The sequence below is a fragment of the Akebia trifoliata genome, chromosome 4, assembly GCF_017979445.1.
Source record: "Akebia trifoliata isolate Shusen 1 chromosome 4, ASM1797944v1, whole genome shotgun sequence".
In the NCBI taxonomy this organism is placed as follows: Eukaryota; Viridiplantae; Streptophyta; class Magnoliopsida; order Ranunculales; family Lardizabalaceae; genus Akebia; species Akebia trifoliata.
In genome coordinates this window covers 12025875-12047756 of record NC_141378.1, presented here as the reverse complement: position 1 = coordinate 12047756, position 21882 = coordinate 12025875, and the positions used below count along the sequence as shown (strand labels likewise).

The 21882-nt window shown below is 36.8% G+C and overlaps 1 protein-coding gene across 12 annotated transcripts; it reads right to left on the bottom strand.

Moving 5' to 3' along the window:
• Nucleotides 1-613: 613 nt before the first annotated feature.
• Nucleotides 614-21132, bottom strand: LOC147403816 (transcription factor SPATULA-like). 12 transcript variants are annotated; one of them, XR_015177608.1, is made up of 8 exons: nt 20709-21126; nt 20514-20618; nt 20349-20414; nt 20178-20243; nt 2156-2398; nt 2011-2066; nt 1207-1343; nt 614-1103 (listed from the first exon to the last, which is right to left on the bottom strand). XR_015177608.1 is itself a non-coding variant. In XM_086439557.1 (8 exons), the coding sequence occupies exons 1-7, from the start codon at nt 20961-20963 to the stop codon at nt 1243-1245; spliced, it is 831 nt and encodes a 276-aa protein (XP_086295683.1). In that variant the 5' UTR covers nt 20964-21127; the 3' UTR covers nt 614-1103; nt 1207-1242. The 12 variants fall into 12 exon arrangements, 8 of the variants coding, with proteins under 8 accessions (XP_086295683.1, XP_086295682.1, XP_086295680.1 ...); XM_086439557.1 differs by having other exon boundaries at nt 1207-1282; nt 20709-21127; XM_086439556.1 differs by having other exon boundaries at nt 614-1110; nt 1207-1282.
• Nucleotides 21133-21882: the final 750 nt, after the last annotated feature.

Here is a 21882-nt window from a genome sequence, read left to right as displayed (position 1 = left end):
AAAATGTTCTAGGAGAAAAATCAAGGGATTTTGGTTAAGAGGTTGAAAACAAGGAAATTTAGCTCATTTTACATTAGAATCTCAAATTAAACCTAACTTTGCAAACACCGGGAGATAGGTAGCTCAAATATTGAACAAAATGTGGAAGGGTATGTCTAAATCATCCTATTAAGTCCCAAGAGAGTGCTCAATCCACACATTTATCTAATACAACTGCCTCACTTATTCTACCAAAAGAAACCCCAAAACATAACCAATCTTTTGAATCCATTGTAGACATTTCCATCGTGGAATTAAGCCAATGGCATAGTAACATAAATTTGTAATTAGGAACTTGGGGATTAATGTAAACATAGATTATCTTACAAATGATTATAAACCAATAATAGAGTACATATTATACACCCTTAATTTGGATTCTCATTGAACATCCAAATATAACACTCACCAAATTAAATTGTACATTATCCATTAGCCCTATGATATGCGCACAGCTGAGTACAAGATTACTAAGTCATAGTCCCAACCTAAAGAAGAGATTGCAACAATACTATGTTTGTTATATTTAAATTTTTGTAATGTTTCGATGCTCAGCGGATCAAAATTTCCAAGCTGGAAATGAATAAGATACGCAAATTGTATTATATGTTAGTTATGAAGCATGTATAAATGAAACAGGACTACAAGGATCTATTACAAAACTGATAAGAAAATAGTAAAAAGTAAAAAATCTGTATGTCAGCACCTGATTTAAATTATCCCGAACAATACAACAATTTTTAAGGGACCAAGCATTTTTATTAATAAAAAGTTGGGATACTGACCTGTACACAATTCTTCCTAGGTCACTTCATTTTAACATGTCAAAGTGAGACATACTTTGATGTTTCGCCTACATGTCGCATAAGTGTCGCACCATGTTGAGTACCTGACGGCCATCAAGTGTTGGTACAGCAAACATTACAAAAGTAGAGGAAACAAATGCTTGAAGTTGCGACTACACCAAACCCATGTCAGTTCACAGTATTTTGAGGTCAGGATGAACAGCTTCAAAAGTCCAATGTGTTTATCTTGCCATCTTCCTTGGCTACACTTCTTCCTGTCTGTGAACTGTTAATTTATAACCGACACAAGAAACTAAGACAACATTAAGTGATGAGTGAAGAAGAAATGATGTCTGGTTTGAGACGAATCTCTTAGTCTTACCTATGCAACTGCTGAATGAGAATTCGGTTATTGTCGCTATTCTTCGGAAGCATATCTTCTGATGTTTCCATGTGTTCTAGAACCAATGTTTGAGTATCAAAATGCATGGAAGATGCAGCCATGATTTTCATTTTATTCTTTTCCAAAGCACAAGGTTGGGTCAGACAATGCAAAATAGAAAAATCGAACCTAGAAAACATGTACCATTTTATGTTGGCAAACATCAAACAAGTTGTAAACCACTATTTAAAGTGATCTGGCACAGCTCTAATTTCAATAGATGTAATTCTATAGGAATCACGATTATGACTGATTAGATAAGACAGTTTTCAGTTTGAGTGCTTTTTGGGGTATAGAAGAGCTTCGAGAAACTGTGTGGCTTTCAGTGAAAAACAGCTAGTGTGGACATTTGGCCATATATTTTTTGGACATTAATGTAAAACACTAGTGGTATTCTGGGAGTATTTAAGTCAATAACTTAAAAAATCATTGATGTTTAAAATAAAAAATAAAACATTTTTTATATTGCTTTTGGATTCCACAAATACCAGAAGCCAAAAGTGGACAGCTTTAGCTTCTGGCCCACAATTGGATTTTGACTTTTAAAGAAATCAGAAAGCCGAGTGCATACCAACAATAATTTTCAAGTGAAAAGTACTTTTAAGGGGTGGGATTCCAAAAGGCGAACTGTGAGACTCATGATGTTAGAATACGCAAAACCATCCACTATGGTGGCACGTGAGCTACAATAGTACTGTATCCAGCCTCTTTGACCAAACATAGTAGTGTGGCTAAGAAGAATACCTGACGGGTTCCTTGAGTGATGAATGTGTAATTGTTGTTGAGGTAATATCTCTTCCCTGTAAATTTCCTTCACAGTACAAGTAAAACACATGATGTTACTCATGACCCTGAATGACAGTATTCAAAATGTTGGATTTAAACCTACCTCAGAAGTTGTGTACAGCTGAAAGGGTCTTTGGTGAACCTGAATTTGTGAGTCCAAACCATATGACGTATCTGGAATAGTGATATTTGTCATACTAGGCAGCGCGCCTGTTCCCATGTTCATATGTTCCAGCATTCCATTTCCCTCGTTGAAGCCCATTTGAACCTGAGGCAGATGTAGAGGTTCCAGTCCTCCAGGCAGGTATGTAGGATGCAAACCCAAACCATTCCTCATTGATAACATCTGTGAAATAATCAACAATCAAATGGGACAAGAGAGAAAAAAATGAATTGGCTTCCAATAAACAAGACAAAGGCTTTGGAATATATTTACAGTAAATGTATAGGTACGGGTAGCTCAAGCTTGGTGTAGAGAAATCGATACAAGAACAATAAATAAAGAAAAGTAAAGCAAGATGCAATCACACACAAAACACGGAGATTTTTACATGGTTCTCTCAAGATTGAGGTACGATCAAACCGATTCCACTATGAAGAGAAAATTCGCAGTTACAGATTACACCCTTCCACAAAAAATAGACATGTACCCCTCCCCCCAAGGAAAACCTAACTAGAGTTTTACATCATAACAGTGAAATAACGAAAATACCCTTGTGAAAATTTCTTTTGGAACACTCACCTTCCGGGAAAAGGGGCCAGTACCCCAACGAGCTCAACGGGCGAGACACGTTGCTTGATTAACAGTACCTCCTTATTGACCAGTACCATCAGGCTCCACAAGCCACAACACTAGGTATGTGGGATCAGGTACCAAGTGTCCAACCCATTTACTTATAAAAATCTTGATACGGGGTTATGGCCATGTAAACACCATAAAACATGAAAGTAATTTGAGATAAAAAACAAAATGCACAAGATGAAAAAGGAATTCAAAGGGAGGGATTTTGATGATTAACAACAGATAAATATGAAAAGAAAAAAAAAAAAAAACTAAATAAGAAAAAAAGAATTTAAAGAGTGTACCGACATTCCCCAATATAACAAAAATTTGGTAGTCCCCACAATTGGCATGTGTTGTCAACTAAGCAAAACAAGCAAGAATTAAAAGAGGAACAAGCAGAGCTTACTGAAAACAAAAAAGAGGGCGTGGTGGAAGCAGGGACAATGGATGCTCTATTAAACTGTGTTTTAAATAAACTGTCTTGAAGCAAATGCACAAGTCTTGGTCTCAAGGCAGAAGGCTCGGCAGGTTCGTAAGGGACTTATTCCTCAACCATCCGAGGCTTAAACCTTGAAGCACGAAACATGAGGCAAAGATGAGACTAAGTCCTGACTGTGCAAACATGTATTGTTTACATTTGTCTTTTCCGTTCTTTCCCCAAACACTCTTGCCAGTGATCTTCAACCACAAAAGAACCCCATTTAAGATGTTTTAAACATCTTCTTCCTCACTTATACAAGAAAATCTGACGAGTGGACGGGTATCTTCAGTTATAAATACTTACATGTACTGCATTTCTATGCTTAGAGAGGAACCAAAATGCTTTTTTTAAGCCTGAAATGAGCTGAATAATGAACTCCTTCCCACTGATTGTTCCATCTTTCCCCAAATATAACCCTCCCATTAATCTCTTATGCCAAAACAACCCTAATGAAGCTGAGTAAAATCATCTTCTTACTCTTACTTATATTAGAAAATATGACAAGGATAGTTTACTAGCTTTTCCATGTTATTATGTTTCTATGGTATACATTTAATTGTGAAGTCTAAACTCATAATAACTTGATCTTTATGTACAAAAGGATAAAGATTTCTTACATTGAAATAGACGAGCTCTCAAAGTCATGTTTACTTGATTTATAACTGAAGATACCCAGTCCACTCGTCAGATTTTACGTATCATTCGTGATTTAATCGCGAAGTTCATAAAAGTCACGTATTATTAAAAAAGTCGTGATTAAATCAGTGAAGGAAAAAAGTCACATTTTAATTGCGACTTTTTCAATAAGTTGGAGACTTTGGTGACTATATTTTGGGCTCCCTGACAGATATTCATGTTATCTGATTGCAGTGAAAATCAGGAAATTGTGAAAAACTTCTCTCTTTATGCAGGCAAACTAGAGCTCTGATGGCCAAGATCTGGAAGGAATCCTGGTACCCCCTCCCCCCCATGGAATATTACTAGACAGAAATAGTGGATAACCGTGATAATATGCAGGATTGGACTAAGTCGACATGTTGCAAACCAACCTCTGATGGCCAATGTAATACCCAAATACTATTACGCTGTGAAATCAGAAAAAAGACGGCAAGATGATCATCTCCCCAACCTCAAGACTTTCAAGATCAAATTATTTGGCAGCCGAATTCTATTGGGACCTTCACCGAGAAATCTGCATGGAAACTGCCTGACTCAATTGGTAGAACATCATTTGTGATGAGATTTATCCCTAATCAAGCTATCAGTGCTTAGTTAGGCTCTAAGAGCAAATTGGTTGGACAACACGATCAAGTGAGAATTGGCAACTATTCCAATATATATAGCAATGCAAGATAAAATGCCAAGGTTCTCTTTTCAAAGTGCAGATAACCAGTATGAATTAGCAAGTTCACGTCTTCCAACTGGTGGCAAGCATCTCTATTCTAAGTGCAGTTCTTATAATCAAATATGGTCCTCACCCTCTCCATTTTTCAGTTTTTTGAAAGAAAAATAAGGGGCTGGAGTGAAAAGTTCAATTGCTGAAAGTAGCTTTTTTGTGTTTGATTTATCATACATGGACTGCATTGAATAGAATTTTCCATCAATACAACTGTACAAAACTAGCATTCTTAAAATTAATATTGTGGGCAATTTTTTAGGTAGCATATTCCCAGAGATTTGAATCGCAATTAATGTTGTCTTCTCCGACAAATTTTAACACTTTCGGTCTCCTTCTCCCTTCTCTGATGCATTGTCAAACCTCTAGTTGTCTTCTCTGACTGCTTAACTTGCAAAGACATCCGTGTGGTGTCAGCCAAAGGGGTCGCTATTAATGTCTTCTTCTCCAACAAACTTTAACACTTCCATTCGTCTTCTTTGATGCACTGTTGAAGTTGTGATGTCAGCCAAGGGGCCTCATACGATCAAGTTAGTAACTTGAGAGTTGCATAGCAAAGAGAGAAAGTGTAAGAAAGTATAATGCTAAGTCTCAGAGTTAGAGTCTTGGTCCCCCGAATGGAGGAGGCTCTTCTATTTTATAGAGATAAGTCAATTACATTAAATGATGAGGCATTAAGTTTGAAATTTAACCACTACTCCACTAGTCCATGACATCTTGGATTAATTGTATTAATGATCCAGTCTTGGTACTTGCAACTAATAACGGGATTGGTCTTAACTTTGTAATTGTCCTAACTTGAGAGTGACCCAGTTTCCCGAGTTCACTCAATCAAGTTATGCTCTTACGGTATCTTTGGGTTAGGTGCAATTGATTGTACTTGAGTTAAATGAATTGGGATCAATTCCTCTTAACTTCCTTAGAGATTTCCACTTGGGTGGTCTCAAGTTGGCTCAATGAAGTCACCCCTCGTTTGAGCTTCGGTCAATGCACTTTATCACTTAGTAATTGATACCCTAAAGATAGTGTATAGTTGGAGAGGGCTTATCCCATGTCTTGATGGGGATGAGAAGAGAAGTTATTGTAAGAAATGAGAGAGAGAGAGCATGGGTCAAACCATAGATGAGAGAGAGAATGGTTAAGGTAGTATGATGGCCGAGCCAAAGGGGTGAGAGAGAAAAGATAGGGTTAGAGCTTCTTACCCATGCATAGAGAGTTTGACCACTTCAAGAGGGTCGAGCCACCTATCCATGGGATAGAGGGATCAACTACCATGTAAGAGTTGAACCTCCTATAACATGGATCGGAGGTTGACCTCTTGGTTTGGCCCTCTTGAATGGGCTTGAGTTTGATTTGTTCGTATTGGACTCGGGTAGGATCTCTTCGTATCTCAAGGAATTGCTTTCCATTTCTAGGATTGTTTTGTTAATCTTGGGGAATTGTCAAATTTGATTCCTATAATGCCCCTCTTAGGATCTTGATCTTGATGAGATCCAAAGTTCTAAGAATAACTCTCATTCCTTGGGATTACCAAAAGTAAAATTGTTGCACTACCATGTAGTCGTCAGTTGGTAGACTTGACTGAGGTTGGAGGCCTGTTTCGTTCTTTTGTCCTTATGGTTGTAAGTAATTGGTTGGCCGATTGGTCCTCATTTAATTCATTTGTTAAATAGGATACCGATGCACGCTTGGCACTTTGTTGACTTTTTGATTAGAGGGTTGTCTTCATGCCAAGTCTGCTAATATGGAATTTGAACTCCTAATCATGAAATTGCCATCTTGCCAAACCTTTGCATTGGAAAATGGTTCCATGCAACCCAGATTAGGTGAAAATTTAATTCTTGATCGTAGACTTGGCATCATGCCAATCCTTCGAGTAAGAGATGGCCCCATGCAACTCAGATCATGTGGAAAACAGATTTTTGATTGTAGACTTAGTGTCATGTTAGCACTTCAAGTTGGGAAATATCCCCATGCAACCCTGATAATTTGGAATTCGGATTCCTGGTAGTAGGCTTGGCGTCATACTTCTACAAGTTGGGAGATGCCCTTATGCAACTTGGATGATGTGGAATTTGGTTTTTTGATTGTAAACTTAGCATTATGCAGACCTTTCAACTTGGGAGGTGGCTCCATGCAACTCGGCCGAGATGGAATGTTGGCTTGTTGCCTTGCCAACTCCTTGAGCTAAGTTGCCCTACGTGACTATTAATCACTTTGAAATTCTTCTACCTTAGTATGACATGGGGGCCATAAATGGTTCTTAGTTTTTGAGGACTTAAAACAGTAAAGAGTAAGGATGAATAATCCATCTTTACTTGATTGTAATTGATTTCGTTCACTCTGAGTGTGCTTGAAGATTCATTTCGTCAAAGTGTTGAGGGGATGGAACTTTGAGCCTCATACTATTTAGGCTTCTCATTTCACTTGTCTTTTGTCTTTGTATTGAGCTTCTACATCCTCTTTTGACTTGGCCAGGTTAATTCATTTGAGGCTTGTAACACCACAGTTGGTGTTTGATTGGCTCTTCCTATGCTCCTTTAATTTTGAATATTTTTCCGCTCTCAACAAGAGGTCTTCCATATTTTTTAGCTTGTTTTTACCAAGGATTCGTAAAGCTTTGAGTTTGTTGGCAAACATCTGCGATTTGCAATGCTGGTTGTGAGTTCATCATAATTATTGATCTAGAACAACTTCCTCTGGAAGCGTTGTGCATAGTCTCTTATAGATTCTCCATCCTTCTTGAGATTGAATAAAAAGTCAACATCATTCTAATAATGTCGGTTGAATATAAATTATGCTAGGAATGACATGTAGAGGCTAGAGAAGCTATAGATATCTTAGGTGAGATGCAGTAGAACTAAGATAGTGCAACTCCATGCAAGTTTGACGGAAATACTCGACAAAGAAGAGTATATCTTCCTTCTTCTAGTGCCATGAATTTTCTATAATGGTACAAATGCTCCATTGGATCACTGGTACCATTGTAGGGGTTGAACTTAGGTATAGAATACATTCTTGGCATGTCTTCGGTCTAATGACATTTGTGAATGGAGAATCCTTTAAATCCTTGACTACTAAATGAGCAAGTTGCTCCCCTAACTTTCCTCTTCCAAAAGACATTATAACGTTTAGTATTGGCACTGATTGTTTGCTTTTCTGGTGATTAGGTGTAGCTGCCTTTGTTTTTTTTCCTCTACAGCTTGTTTATTGTTTAGGACTGTTTTTTGTGGAACTTGCCTATCCTCATGTTGAGGAATATTAACATGAGTAACATAATTTTAAAGGGGATGAACCTCTTTTTGGACAAGAACCTCAGTCGCTCCTAGAGCATGTTTTGACTTGAGAACATGGTTTGTAACCTCGCATTTTCTTTCCTTAGGGTGGTTACAACAATGTGTTGTTCTTGCATCCAATGTCATTGCTCCCATAGAGCTTGAAGAACTTCTTGAGTTATGGGTAGGTTGGAGGCATTGGCCATAGTTTTTTACTGGTGGGAACGATGGATTTTTCTAATAATTTCCACCAAAAAGTGTGGGCATTTTTTAGATTGCACACCCCTTGAGATTTGAGTTGCAATTAATGACGTCTTCTCTGCCAAACTTTAAGACTTTCAATCGTTTCTCTAATGCACTGTTGAACCTCTAGTTGTCTTCTCTGTTTGCTTAATCTGTAAACACATTAGTGTGGTGCTGGCCAAAGGGTAGCAATTAATGTCGTCTTCTTTGACAAACTCTTAACATTTTCGGTTATCTTCTCCAATGCACAGTCAAACCTGCAAAGACATCATTGTGATGCTAGCCAAAAGGCCTTCGACAATCAAGTTAGTAACTTGAGAGTAGTAGAGCAAATAGAGAAAGTATAATGATAAGTCTCAAGGTTTTAGTGTTGGTCCCCCAAATGGAGGGGGCTCTTATCTGTTATATAGCTAAGTCAATCGCATTAAATCATGAGCATTAATCTTCAAATGTAACTACACCTCCACTAGTCCATGATGTCATGGATTAATGGGATTAATGATCCACTCCCCTTTGTATCCACAACTGGTAAGGGAAGTATTATTAACTTTGAAACTGTCCTAACTTGAGAGTAATTCAATTTACCTTTGGTCTAGGTGTACTTGATTGTACATGTGTTAAATCTCATTCATTGAAGATTGCCACTTGGGTGGTCTACTTTAATGTAGCCTCTTATTTCGAGTTGACTCGACTAGTGTCACCCCCTGTATGAGCTTGGATCGATGCACTTTATCACTTGATACATGATACCATAAAGACAATGTATAAATGGAGAGGGTTTATAACATGCCTTAATAGGGATGAGAAAAGAAATTATTGTAAGAAAGAAAAGATAGGGCATGTGTCGAGTATTGTGTTATTTGCCTCCGCTAACAAGTATCACGTGTTCATGTATCGCTCCCTAGTTCGACCCATGACCCTCTTATATTCATAGTTGCGCCTTCCCAATCAATTCGGTCTTTTGGGGTAAATGGTTTGTCAACATGGTTTCAGAACGCTACGTTCATATAAGTCATGGGTTTGAGTCTCCTTGAGGGAATTTTCCACCCTTATGGGTGAGGGGGAGTTTTGAGTATTGTGTTATCCATCTCCGTTCCCAGGTGTCATGTGCTCACATATCGTGCCCAAGTTCGACTCGTGACCCTCTCATATTCATAGTTGTATTTTCCTCATCAGATCGGTCTTTTGGGGTAAATGGTTTGTTAATAGAGAGCATGAGTAAAACCATAAATGAGAGAGGGAATAGGAGAGTGAGGTAGTCCAAGGGCCGAGCCATAGGAAAAAACAAAAAGTGTGGGGGCCGAGCCAAAGAGATGAGACAGAAAAGATAGGGGCTGAGCCTCTTATCCCATGGATAGAGGATTAGACCACTTCAAGGGGGCTGAGCCACCCATCCATGGTCACATTTGGTTCCTACAAGTATATTTGATGTCCACACGAGATGCATCTACACAATAAAAAACTTCATCGACAAACCAAATTCAAGGGATTTCCTTCTCAATTGGCAAATCTAAAGCACTATCGTAAATCGTTCCCTCAATAAGTGGTCCTCTTTGATCTCATTCATAATTGCATCTATGAAATTTGAAAATGGATGCTGGAATGACCAAATATAATTCAAGCAAACCCTTTTTATCCTCTGGTGGATTTGTTGGCAATATTCATTGGGAACTATTGAAATTACCAACGTCTTCTATGGTATCCATGAGGCCTAAAATCATAAGTGAGCTATTCAACCAAACAGACAAAAAACATGCAATAGATATAACTAAGCAAATTGATTGCTTTTCTTTGGAGGGTATTCCTTATCCAATGCATATTGAGAAATATGTGATCTTTCTTATCTTGGGACATCAACCACATTTGGTGTAACCAATACAAAGCTACTGATTTTGTCACTTGAAAATATAATTTTTCAATTGACAACATTTTGTTACCCACAAATTCTAGTGGTATAGATATATATAAATGTATTAGAATTCACCCATGCCTACGACATGAGCATATCCTCTTTAGGGTTAAGGGAGGTAAAAGTGGAAAAAAAAATAAAGTTGGGGGGTATTACTAAAAAATATGAGGTTGAGAGGGTGCTAAAATAATAAAGTAAGTTAAAGGAGTAAAAGAGAAAATATAGTAAAGTTAGAGGGGATGAAGAATAAAAGCAATAAAGTTGACCCCCAAAATTGTAACTCGATTGGATGTTTATCCCCACATCACTGTAAAAACGACGGGACGTTTGTCTCTCACAAAACTATAGCAGTTGTGGGTTCTACAGTTGTGTTTTATTTTATTTATATGTATAAGGGAATGCTAATGTCCAAGACCTCGTGAGGATGTTAGCATTCTCCACCACATTCACTTTCTAATAATACCCTTGCCCATTTGTCTTATTGTGAAAAAAACAAGGTATGCGGGTTTTTGTGCAATGGCATTGTTCTAAATATAAAAATTTTACTAACATATTTATAGAAGTGTTGTTGATATTAATTGTCAAAACATTTATTGCAAACAAGACATTTAAATCCAAAGACTAAAACGCCCTTAGCATTTATTATGTAAAAGACGAACATACTCTTGTCTTTTTAACTAAAAGACAAAATGGGTAAGTGTATTATTAGAAAGTAAATGCGGTAGAGAATGCTTACATCTCCATGAGATTTTTGATGTTAGCATTCTCCTATATACATATATAATCAGTAATATAGCAAACTAGCTATGTTCCTTCTCTCTTTCACTTTCGTTAAAGCGGCTTTCTTTTCTCTATTTGCCTCAAGGGATGAACGAAATTGACTACGCATTATATATATAATAAAACACAATTGTAGGTCCTACTTAGCAACGATTTTGTGGGGGGATAAACGACCCCTCGAAGTAAAGTTTGTGGGCTCCAACACTACCCATTTTATCATCTTTCCTCTTCACCCCCTTCAACTTCATTGTTTTTCCTCTCCTTCCCCCTCCCCCCTCAATAATCTCTCTCCAATTTTACTATTTTTCCTCTTTTATCCCTATAACCCCAAAGAGAAAAGGTTTTACTTTTTTACCCTTTCTCTTCTTCTTTCGAAAAACACTTCAACTTTATTCTCTTTCTTCTTCTACCATTTTCCAATATTACCCCTCCAACTTTAGTGTCTTTCCTCTTCTCTCCCTTTTTTAAGAATACCTCACCAACTTTATTATCTATCTTCTTTTACACCCCTTAACCCCAAAGATAATGCTTGTGCCATATGCACGGGAAAACTTCAATATATGTGTATATAACACGCAAGAACCTGCCCTTGGGAGGGGAACAACAATTGGAAACGGTTGCTAATACACTGTAGGCTGAGGAGCAAAAGGAGGAATCCACCTGAGGGGCTCGCGTTTGATTAGCAAGTTGGTGAGGCAATATCTTACCAAGGTGATGATCAATTGCTAGTTTGAGAAGATGATCAACCACACTGGACTGGGACTGAGACACGGCCTAGACTCCTAAGGGAGGCAACAATGGGGAATTTTCCACAATGGACCAAAGCCTGAGGGGAAATGCTAACACCCAAGACCTCATTGGGGATGTTAGCATTTTTCACCACATTCACTTTCCAATAATTCCCCAATCCATTGACTTTTTTGAAAAAGACAAGAGTATTTTGGTCTTTTACATAATAAATGTTTGTTTATATAATAAATTATTATCTTCTACATAATAAATGTTAAGAGCATTTTAATATTTAGATTTAAATGTCTTATTTGCAATAAATGTTTTGGCAATCAATGTCAATACACTTTTATAATATGTTTATAAGATTTTTATATTCATAACAATGCCATTGCACAGAGACTAACATACCCCCATCTTTTTCACTAAAAGACAAAATAGGCAATGGTATTACTGAAAAGTTAATATAGTGGAGAATGCTAACGTCCAGGTCTTAGGCGATAGCATTCCCCATATGTGTATATAATAAAACACAACAATAAGACCCACAATTGCTACAGTTTTGTAAGTGACAAATGTCTCATCATTGTTGCAATTTAATGAGGGTAAACATCTCATGAAGTACAATTTTATGGGACACATTTTATTATCTTTATTATTCACCATCTCTGACTTTATTATATTTTCTCTTTTACCACTTTAACCTAATTTATTTTTTCCCACTTTTACCCCTTCAACCTCAATTTTTTTTTAATACCTCTCCAACTTTATTTCTTTCCACTTTTACCCCCTTAACCCCAAAGATGATGCCCATGTTGTAGGCACGAGCGAACTCTAGTATATAATAAAACACAACAATTGTCTTCCACAATATTTATCCCCCCCCCCAAATAAAGACCGGTTTAGATTCAATCTCATGCGCATCTCGAGGAACAATTTCAACTTTACTCCTTTTCTCTCCTTCTTTTCCCAGAATATCCCTTCAACTTTATTGCTTCTTTTCTTCTACCCCTTCTTATTTACCCCTCCAACTTTATTGTCTTTCCTCTTTCATCCTTAACCCCAAAGAGGATGACCATGCCTTAGGCACGAGCAAACTCTAGTATATATATTATAATAAAAAAATAATAGTGATGAACTCTCAAGCAATAAAATTAGAAGAAAATTTACATCCTTACCACTATTACATATATCGGCTCTAGGTCCTATTGTTTCTGATCTAATTTGGGTACCAATGGATCCAAAAGCAATTTCAATTTAGAGTCTTACTAGTTTCAGTTTTTTTTTTGGATAAGCTGGACTTGAACCCCACAAACTCAAATTTTCGATGCAATTTGACAAACCAACTGAGCTATGTATCTGTCTAAGCCCACCTACTAGCTCGAGTTACAGTACTGATACAAATAGTGTTCCTAAACTGATATAAGCATTGAGCACTATCACGTCTTCTTGGCTATTGATTAAGTGGCCATTGAAAACCGTAGGGATATGGAGAATAATGGAGGGATATGTGACCAGCCTAGAGTTTACATCCTATTCAATGAAGAGTCGGCTTTGTAAGTAAATAAAAAAGCATTTTTTATCAAATACCACACAAGTGGCAAGTGTTAGGGTTGGACCGACTTCTCATTGTTGTTCCCATCTATGGTTAATCCACAAGGAGTAAATTTCCCATCCATGTGAAATACTCTCCTTTCCATAACCAATTTTTTTAATGTCACTTACTCTCCACCCTTTAAATTGAAGGATGTGTAAATCAGAACATATTTATTTTGGGGGGTCAAACTTTGTATGGGTCTCAATACTCTACGAAAACTACATAAATGTCAAACTTCATGGCAAGTCCCATTTCTCTCTCATCCAAGCCAGCTACATCATTTTCTTTAACTCAGCTGCTTTTCTTTCTTTGTCCTACAGCCCTTGCTATTTTATGTGAAAGCAGACCAAAAGCATTGTAATTTTTATGTAGGAAATTACATTTCCTAGATGTTATGTTTTTCATATTCAGATGACTAGCTCTAGTCACAGGATTTAAGACCTTTCCTAAGATTAACAAGGTAGGGAACCAGGTTACACAGGCAACTTACCCATTCTACTTAACTGTCGCCAACATATAAAAAAACATTGCTGACATCAATAATAAAAATCATTTGCATCTTCAACAAAAAATTCCAACCACAACAAGATATCAGACGATTTGACTTTCCAGTTTACTAAGTAAATATCTCAAGTACTCTTTGTCCGAAAACCTCATCAAGAGGATTTTATCATCTAGACTTACCCATAGCTCAGTAGGTTGACATATTGCAATTCAACTTTGAGGCTGTGGGTACAAGTTCAGCATACCTAACCCAAAAAAAAAGTATCTTCACTATGGTACATTATGTCCCAATATGGTACCTTTACTGTAGTTACAGGTATTGTTTAAATATATATTCCTTCAATTATCAAATTTCCTTAAGAAGTCAGCAAAACCTATAGAATGAACTTTGAAGGTTGTTTGCAAGGGAGGATATATACATCCACAAAGCTTTTCTTCTATCTTACAGATTTTGAGCGAAATTTCAAAGGTTTTGCAGCACAATTTGGAATATTTTTCAAAACTCACAAGGTTGCAATTTTTGAAACCTGCGTCAGAATGTCAATCCTTCACAGTCCTTCCTACACTTCTAATCAATTTGTTTCGGATTCTTTAGTCAACTATGGATTCTGGACCATAAGAGGCCTTGTTAGGAAATACCATAGTGAGAATCACAACTGTCGTTTTGTTTCGAGACAAATTGAAAGAAGTATATTTTCTTAAGTTTAAAATGTTAGGAGTCACGATATCAAGGTGCTTGAGTTGCTGGTCAACGATTCATCTAAATTCGTTAATTTCATTAAAGTTTTCTGATCAAATTTCCTGTTTATAGACATTTTAAAAACTTTTCATTTGTCTAGAACTTAATGGGAGAATTGATAGAAATTATTCAAAACCATTTTTCACAAATATAGAGACAGATGGACTGCCCTATGAGCATGCTTAATGCCAAATTAGCAATGCCTATTATTTGGAGAGAGGAAGAGAGGAGGGTCTATATTTCTTCCCAATTTGTGCTCGTATTGAAAGAGTCCAACATGAATATCATGTTCAATAACTCAATCCTACAACGCTTAGACCCATAGCTCAGTTGGTTTGACAAATCACAAAGCAACTTAAAAGGTCGTGGGTTCAAGTCCAGCTTACCCATAAAAATAAAAATAAACTCAATCCTACAACAAATTCCCAAGACTGTGGATAACATCCTCAAAAAGAAAAATTCACTCAGATACACTCAACTTTATGAAAAGTTGGCTTGAAAATTCTGGATTGTTAAACTAAGAGAGCCGCTATTGGCACCCCAACTTTTACTTGTTACACCCCAATTAAAACAAATCATTGTGGAGAATTAGTAAAAGTAGGGGGATGCCAATAAAAACTCCTTTTTTTTAATGTTCGGATTTCTATCTGCTAGATTTAGGATTTTATATGAGCCTAATCCTAATTGTAAACAACTGCTGAAGTTGTTTGAATGTGTTATAATGCTTTGTAATGTTGAGGTAATACTTAAACCAACCTTTTGCAATGTTCGAATGATGTGTTTTAATCTTAACTGAGTGTGTAATAAATAATTTAAGAAATTGGATGTAATAAGTAAAAGTTGGGGTGCCAATAGCAGCTCTCTAAATTAAACAATTGGTTTAGACCAACCTTTCCATAAGGTTAACAATGTTGGAAAGAATTGATGTTCCTAGGGGAAGTATTGACCTAGATCTCGCCCCTACCAAGAAAGGGAGATCAACGAAGAGATGACCCATGCTACAACAAGAGAGGGAGCGAATGGAATATTTTGGAGCAAAGGGTTTAGACCATCTTTCCATGATTGGGGTTTGAGATCCAAAGTATTCTCTTTTCTCAAAGGAGATATTGAGGATGGAGCCCCCCGAAAGTTCTCTCCATTGAGGTTCACTTCATTTAATGGGACTTTGAGACCTTGTTGGGCACCTCCTTCCACTCTTTAGGCATCAGCTTGCCTTGTGTGACGGGGACGATAAGTTGAACGGTAAATTTTTTCCATCAAGTTTGGAAGGAAGCGCCTTGCCCTAGTTTCATAGGCTCTCGTTTGGATCTATCATGGTCTTCCAAGAGCTTTACATTGTATTCGTATCTCAATACATGAACAACAGACAGTAAGGAGCAGACATTGACACTTTTTCGAGATTAAGCAAGCTCTGGGAGAAATTATTTAGGACTTTATGTAAAGGTTATGGGATGTCAGAATGGTGGTAGAAGGTTGTGACAACAAAATGGCCATTTTAGTGTTTCAAAATTCAACTGCGCCCGACTCCCACCTGTATCACTCATCAAGAACAAGCCAATGAGCATTGAGGAACTACTGGTTCGGGCCAAGAAAGATTCCAAACTTGAGGATAAGGATGTTGTAGACACCCCAATTTGCACGAACCCATTAGAAAAATCCAAAACTTTCTCGAGTTGATTTCAATTTAGAGTTTAAGCCCTCCAACGGGCCCACATTGCCACTTGGCACCATTTTCATGCATACATGCATCATGTTATATATTTTTGCATGCTCATACCTTGTCCCTAATCCTATCCAATTTCACACCCACCTTCCTAATCATAGACCGACCCAATTTCACATTCACTCTCCATTAACCAACCCATTATCCATAACCTAAGTACATAAGCCAAATCCATACTAAACCCATTATCAAACCTAGCCTTAATACCCAAAGTCCATAACCCATTATGCATACCTTAAGTCTATAAGCCAAGTTCATACTAAACCCACTCTCAAACCTAGCCTTAATACCTAAAGTCCATAACCAAAATCCAAACCTAAGTCCATTCTCTTAAACCCTCTCAAAAGGTGACACATGTGGATCTCCCATAAGCCCTCAATACTCAATGCTTTAATCGAATTGGAGAGTCAACTCTCCCTTGTGAAAACCCAAGAATACCCTTATCAAAAAGTGTGGTCAAACCAAAAAGATACTTTGATCTTTGATAAAAATCTATAAAGTTGAGAGAACTTCCAATCATACCCTCAAAAGATGGAAATCTTCAAGTATATACATGGAGTTTTCCCATTAGTCCATTTCAAAAATATAAATTCACCCTTACTTTATGAGTTATTTACAAATGAACCAAGGTCTACCTTTCACCTACCACTTCACCTTTACACGTCACTCCCTTACTCACCTTCCCAAAAGTATTTTTGTTCTCCCATTAGTCCATTTCAAAAATATACATTCACCCTTATTTTATGAGTTATTTATAAATGAATCAAGGTCTACTTTTCACCTACCACTTCACCTTTACACATGTCACTCCCCTACTCACCCTCCCAAAAGTGTTTTTTGTTCTCTCACCTTTATTTACCAAAAAATCAAATATCAAATAATGTTTTTTGGATTTCTTCACAAATGTCATCTTTACCCTCATACAAATGAAAAATCCAGAAAGAAATAACCTAAACCTCATGTCCATTCCCTTTATTTTTTGAGTTTGACCACTTTATCCCTAAAAGTTCTCCAAAAACTCTATAAATAATCCCATTTTCCATGAACGATTCATGCTCTCAAGCCCCCATCTCTCAACCTAAAACTCTACCAAAATCCCTACTCATTTTTTCATCTACCAACTTTCAACTTAACAACTCTCATCTTCTACCCTCAACTAAATCACTCAACCTTCAAGTTCATCTCTCAAGATTCAAGATCATTTACGAATATCAAAGGGGCAAGGTGGGTGTAGTAGTTTATTTTTTATAACTTTTTTTTAACTTACATCTTCTTCTATCCCTCTCTTCTTCTTTTTAGAAGCCTTTAGAATGTAATGGAGAGCCTTCCTTCATCCCAAGTAGATTGAACTTCAACCTTGGGCATGGAATGCTTGAGGCGGTTTGGTCGAAAGGATAAAGGTTAAAGTCCCTTTTAAACCTATTTTCTCTCATGCATCATATGTACACTATGCACACACACACACCACACATGCTTGGCCATGATGAAGAAACGTGTAACTCTCTCGATAAGATTGAAACACTAAGTTTCTAGCCATGCATGCATTAAGGTTATGGATCTAAGGGAACTCCATCCATGGAATTTCTCTAAAATTTTAAACTAACACTTCAACTCATATAAAATGTGATGACTCCATGGGATATCCTGTTCCATAGAATATTTCTCATGTCAACACTAGCATTAAACCCTCTTTCAAAGAGGTACATACTCACCATGTGCACACACCCATTTCATGCATCTCATGCATTTTATTGTTATGTTAATTATTCAAAAATAGCCAAATTTAAAAGGTAATCACCTTAAGTAGAGAGGATGGGGTGCTTAACACCTTCCCCATTCTTTAATCGAATCCCCTTACCTAGATCTTAGGTAAACCATACATTTTCCATGAATAAAAGTCACTAAAATGTCATGAAAAATGACTTTCCTAAAAAATCGATTTGAATGCCCATTCACACCCATTTTCAAAAAAGAATGGTGGTGACTCCAAACAATGTAGCATTGAGGTTCAAAGATGAATATTTTCATGTCTATAGATGTTAAGCAAGTGAAGGTGAAAGGAAGGCGCAGATGCACAAGTTTTCTTCAACAAGTTGCTCTTGAGAAAAAGAGAATTGCCAAAGGTGGGGGTTCAGACATGATGAAAAGCAACTAAGAAGAGATAGACATTTCTCATACCACAAAATTTCCTTGTCTCAAATTCTACTCGAGAAAAGAGAAGCCATTCTTCAAATGGTCGTTTATTAAAAGAAAGGGAGGCAAGGGTAGATGCTCCCTATTGCTCATATCACCAAGGCCAATGTCCACATGACCAATAGATGTTAGCATCTATGGCTCCACATTCAGCACTTGAAGGAACAAGACCATTGTCAAAAGTACATTGGGAATGGAGCAAGACCCATAGGAGGGCAGAGTTAGCACCATAATCGAGATTCCAAGTGCAAAAGCTATCACCTCACCTCCCTAAAAAAAATATCATTTGTGTGATCCACGGGAAGATCTCATACTCATGGAGCGAGTTTGATAATATTGAGAGGAATGCAAAATCAAATGAAACAAACAGAAGCATTAATCCCACAATCTTCTTCTTGGCCAAGACTTGATTGTGGTCGATTTTCCCCACTTCCGAAAAGACTGAAATCCTAAGGGTACTAACAGATTTGGGAAGTTCAGGCATTTTGTACCTAGCAACTTTTACTCAAATGGATATTCCAGTCGAGACTTTACAACCATCTTTTGTGCCACCAATTGGATTTGATGGAGGGGTCACTCAACCAATCGGAGAAGTGACTCTCTTGGTTACAACATGCCCCATCATCCTCCAAACTAGGTTTGTGGTAATGGATGTTCCCTTACCTTACAATGGGATCCTGGGTAGCTATTGAATTCATCGTATGGGGGGTGACCTATCCATACTAAACCGGGCCATTCGATAAACTAAGAAAATGCAACAGTAGTTGAGTTGGTTTGGGCATGTTTAATGAAGGATGATTTCAATTCCACTCGAAAGAAATATTCAAGTTTAAAGTCTTTAAAAAGCAGGAGATAGGCCCAAAAGAACTTGGACAGAAACAATGAAAGTATATATGAACCCACTATTAATAATAAAAGACTTGGTTTTGGAAAAGTGCAATGGAAGAATAGGATTCATTTAGTTGACCCCAAATCTTTGAGATAAGGCTTGTTGAAATTTTCTAAATAACTAATTGTAATGAAGACTTAAGTAGAAGATTAAATGTCATTATCGTGATTCATGCTGTCATAAGACCAATTCTACTCATCTGGTATGCCTACTACTCAATCTATTAGAGATTCTAAAATTGATTATCTCACCCACAAATTCTAAAATAACAAATGTCACAACTGAGTAATTATTCCACAAAAGGACATTTGGTTTGCCTATTACTCATTATATTAGAATATTTTTTTAAAATTTTTTTTTTTGAAATTGGGCTCCAAATCATTGGATCATAAGATTCAAAAAGACCTTCCTCACAATTGAGGGGGGGAAACGAAAGTAGGAAGAGTCGGTCTTCTCTGGAGATAGAGGAATCAATCTAACAATAGTGCCATTCAAAAGCAGTCTTCTACAGAGGAAAGCCAATTAAGAGTACGTAGAGAGGAAAGATATCCAGAGATCATTATCTCATTTGATTCCAATGGATTAAATAGTAACCAAAAGCATAAAAAAACACAAACAAAAACAAAATGAAGGGGAAAAAAAAGTCCATGGTTCCCCAATGTCATATAGACACAAAGTGTTTCTTCATTGTTATATAATATGCAATTAACCACTAAATGTTGACATGTACACTAAAGATCTCAATCATATTGTACTTTATCCAACTTCATCACTAGTCCTAATCATGGAAATCTAACTAGTTTGAACTTGGAACTATCAATTAATATAATTTCTGCACATGATTACCAATAAATACCTAAAAAAGACACGAAGAACTACATACTTGAACCTGAAGTTGAAGTTGTTTGAGATATTCAATGACTTCATCCAACATCGAAGCCTTGTCCGTCTGTTAAAAACAAAAAGCAAAAAACAAAAAAAAAAATATCAAATTCAAATAGCTCACTCGACAACTCAAATTCAACCAAAATTTGACTCAGACAAACAAAATTACCTTGTTAGAATTCGGAATGAGTCTCTGCAAAGCTTTCATTTTCTCATTGATTCTACTCCTCCTCCTCTATCCAACATTTCGAGGCATCAAGACTCGAAAAACTTCAAATCACAATTCTACTAAAAAAAATTCAGAAACAGAGCCATTTATGCGCCAATTTCTTACCTTTTCCGATAAATTATGAACTTCAGCCGCTCGACTCCTTCGCTTTGATGCACGCGAAGGAGCACGATTCGAAGGTTCCTTCCACGCATCAAAACCCTCTCCTTCCTACATTCAACTAATTTGATCCAATCAAACCTTGATTGAAGGAAGAACAAAACAGATTCAACAAAATCTCAATCGAGAATCAAAATAAACCTTAAAAACCTCGCTTTTGCTGTCGAAATCATCAAGATCGCTCTCCGCAGCCAAGAGATTTCTTCTCTTGGAAGACGATGACTCGGTGGCGAACGCAGATGTTCCGTTCTTGACTCGGTGTTGCTCTGAGTCGGGTAGAAGTGGTGATCTGCATGAACGGTGGATATTGTGGAAAAATACAGAGATTTCGTCAGATTCAAGAGGTGGAGGAGAAGGGAGAGGGGAAGTGGAGGTGGCTTCGTCCATCTCAGCCATACAGAATCAGAAATCAGAGGAGAGAGAGAGAGTGGTGGAGCAGGTGATGGTGATGGTGATGGTGATGGCGGTGATGTTGAATGTCTGCAACTGCAGAAGAGACCATTTGAAGACATTTAAGTGCGTTTTTGACGTCTGAGAGACTGAATTACTGTTTCTTGACTCTTGTTTGTATAATAATAATACCCCGTCCACTGTTTGACGAATATATGAGATACCCTTGTGTTTGCAAACTGATGACATGTAAACCCTTGACCTCAGTCTTTGTGTATTTATTAACATAAAATGACCTATATGCCCTCATGACCTCATCTTTAAAGATCTTATATTTTTATTCCCAACATCTATCTTCACCATAGTTACAAAATTCATCAAATTTTAATTAGAGCAAATCATCTATTAATTGATTGAGTCGAGAGAATATATATTTAAAAAACAATTTACTACAAATTCCAAGATTGTTTTAATAACTCGACAATTAATATGTAAAAATTATGAATTTTCAAAAACAAAATTAATCAATTTTTGGACATTTCTCCCCTTCACCTAATTTTTTTGGCCTATCCTTTGCCCAAATTTCTTGAAATTTTCTTAAAATAATTGAACCTACTCTCACCAAATAATTATCCAATTCAAATTTTGTTAGAATAATCTTGACCTTATCGGGCAAATTTTTTGCCTAACCCTTTAATCTTAAGAATAAACTTAATGTAACCCTCAAAACTCAAGAACAAAATAGAATTTTTGAAGTAGAAAGTGAAATTTTGAGTAGAAAAATAAAAGGTTCTCAACAAAGGATCAGGGCAATGTTGAAAACAACAGATTAAAGATAAGGTTCAATGATTAAAAATTAATTTACTATAGAGGTTCAAGAGCTTGAAGAAAACTGGTTTAGGGAAGAAAAATCAACGGTGTTGAC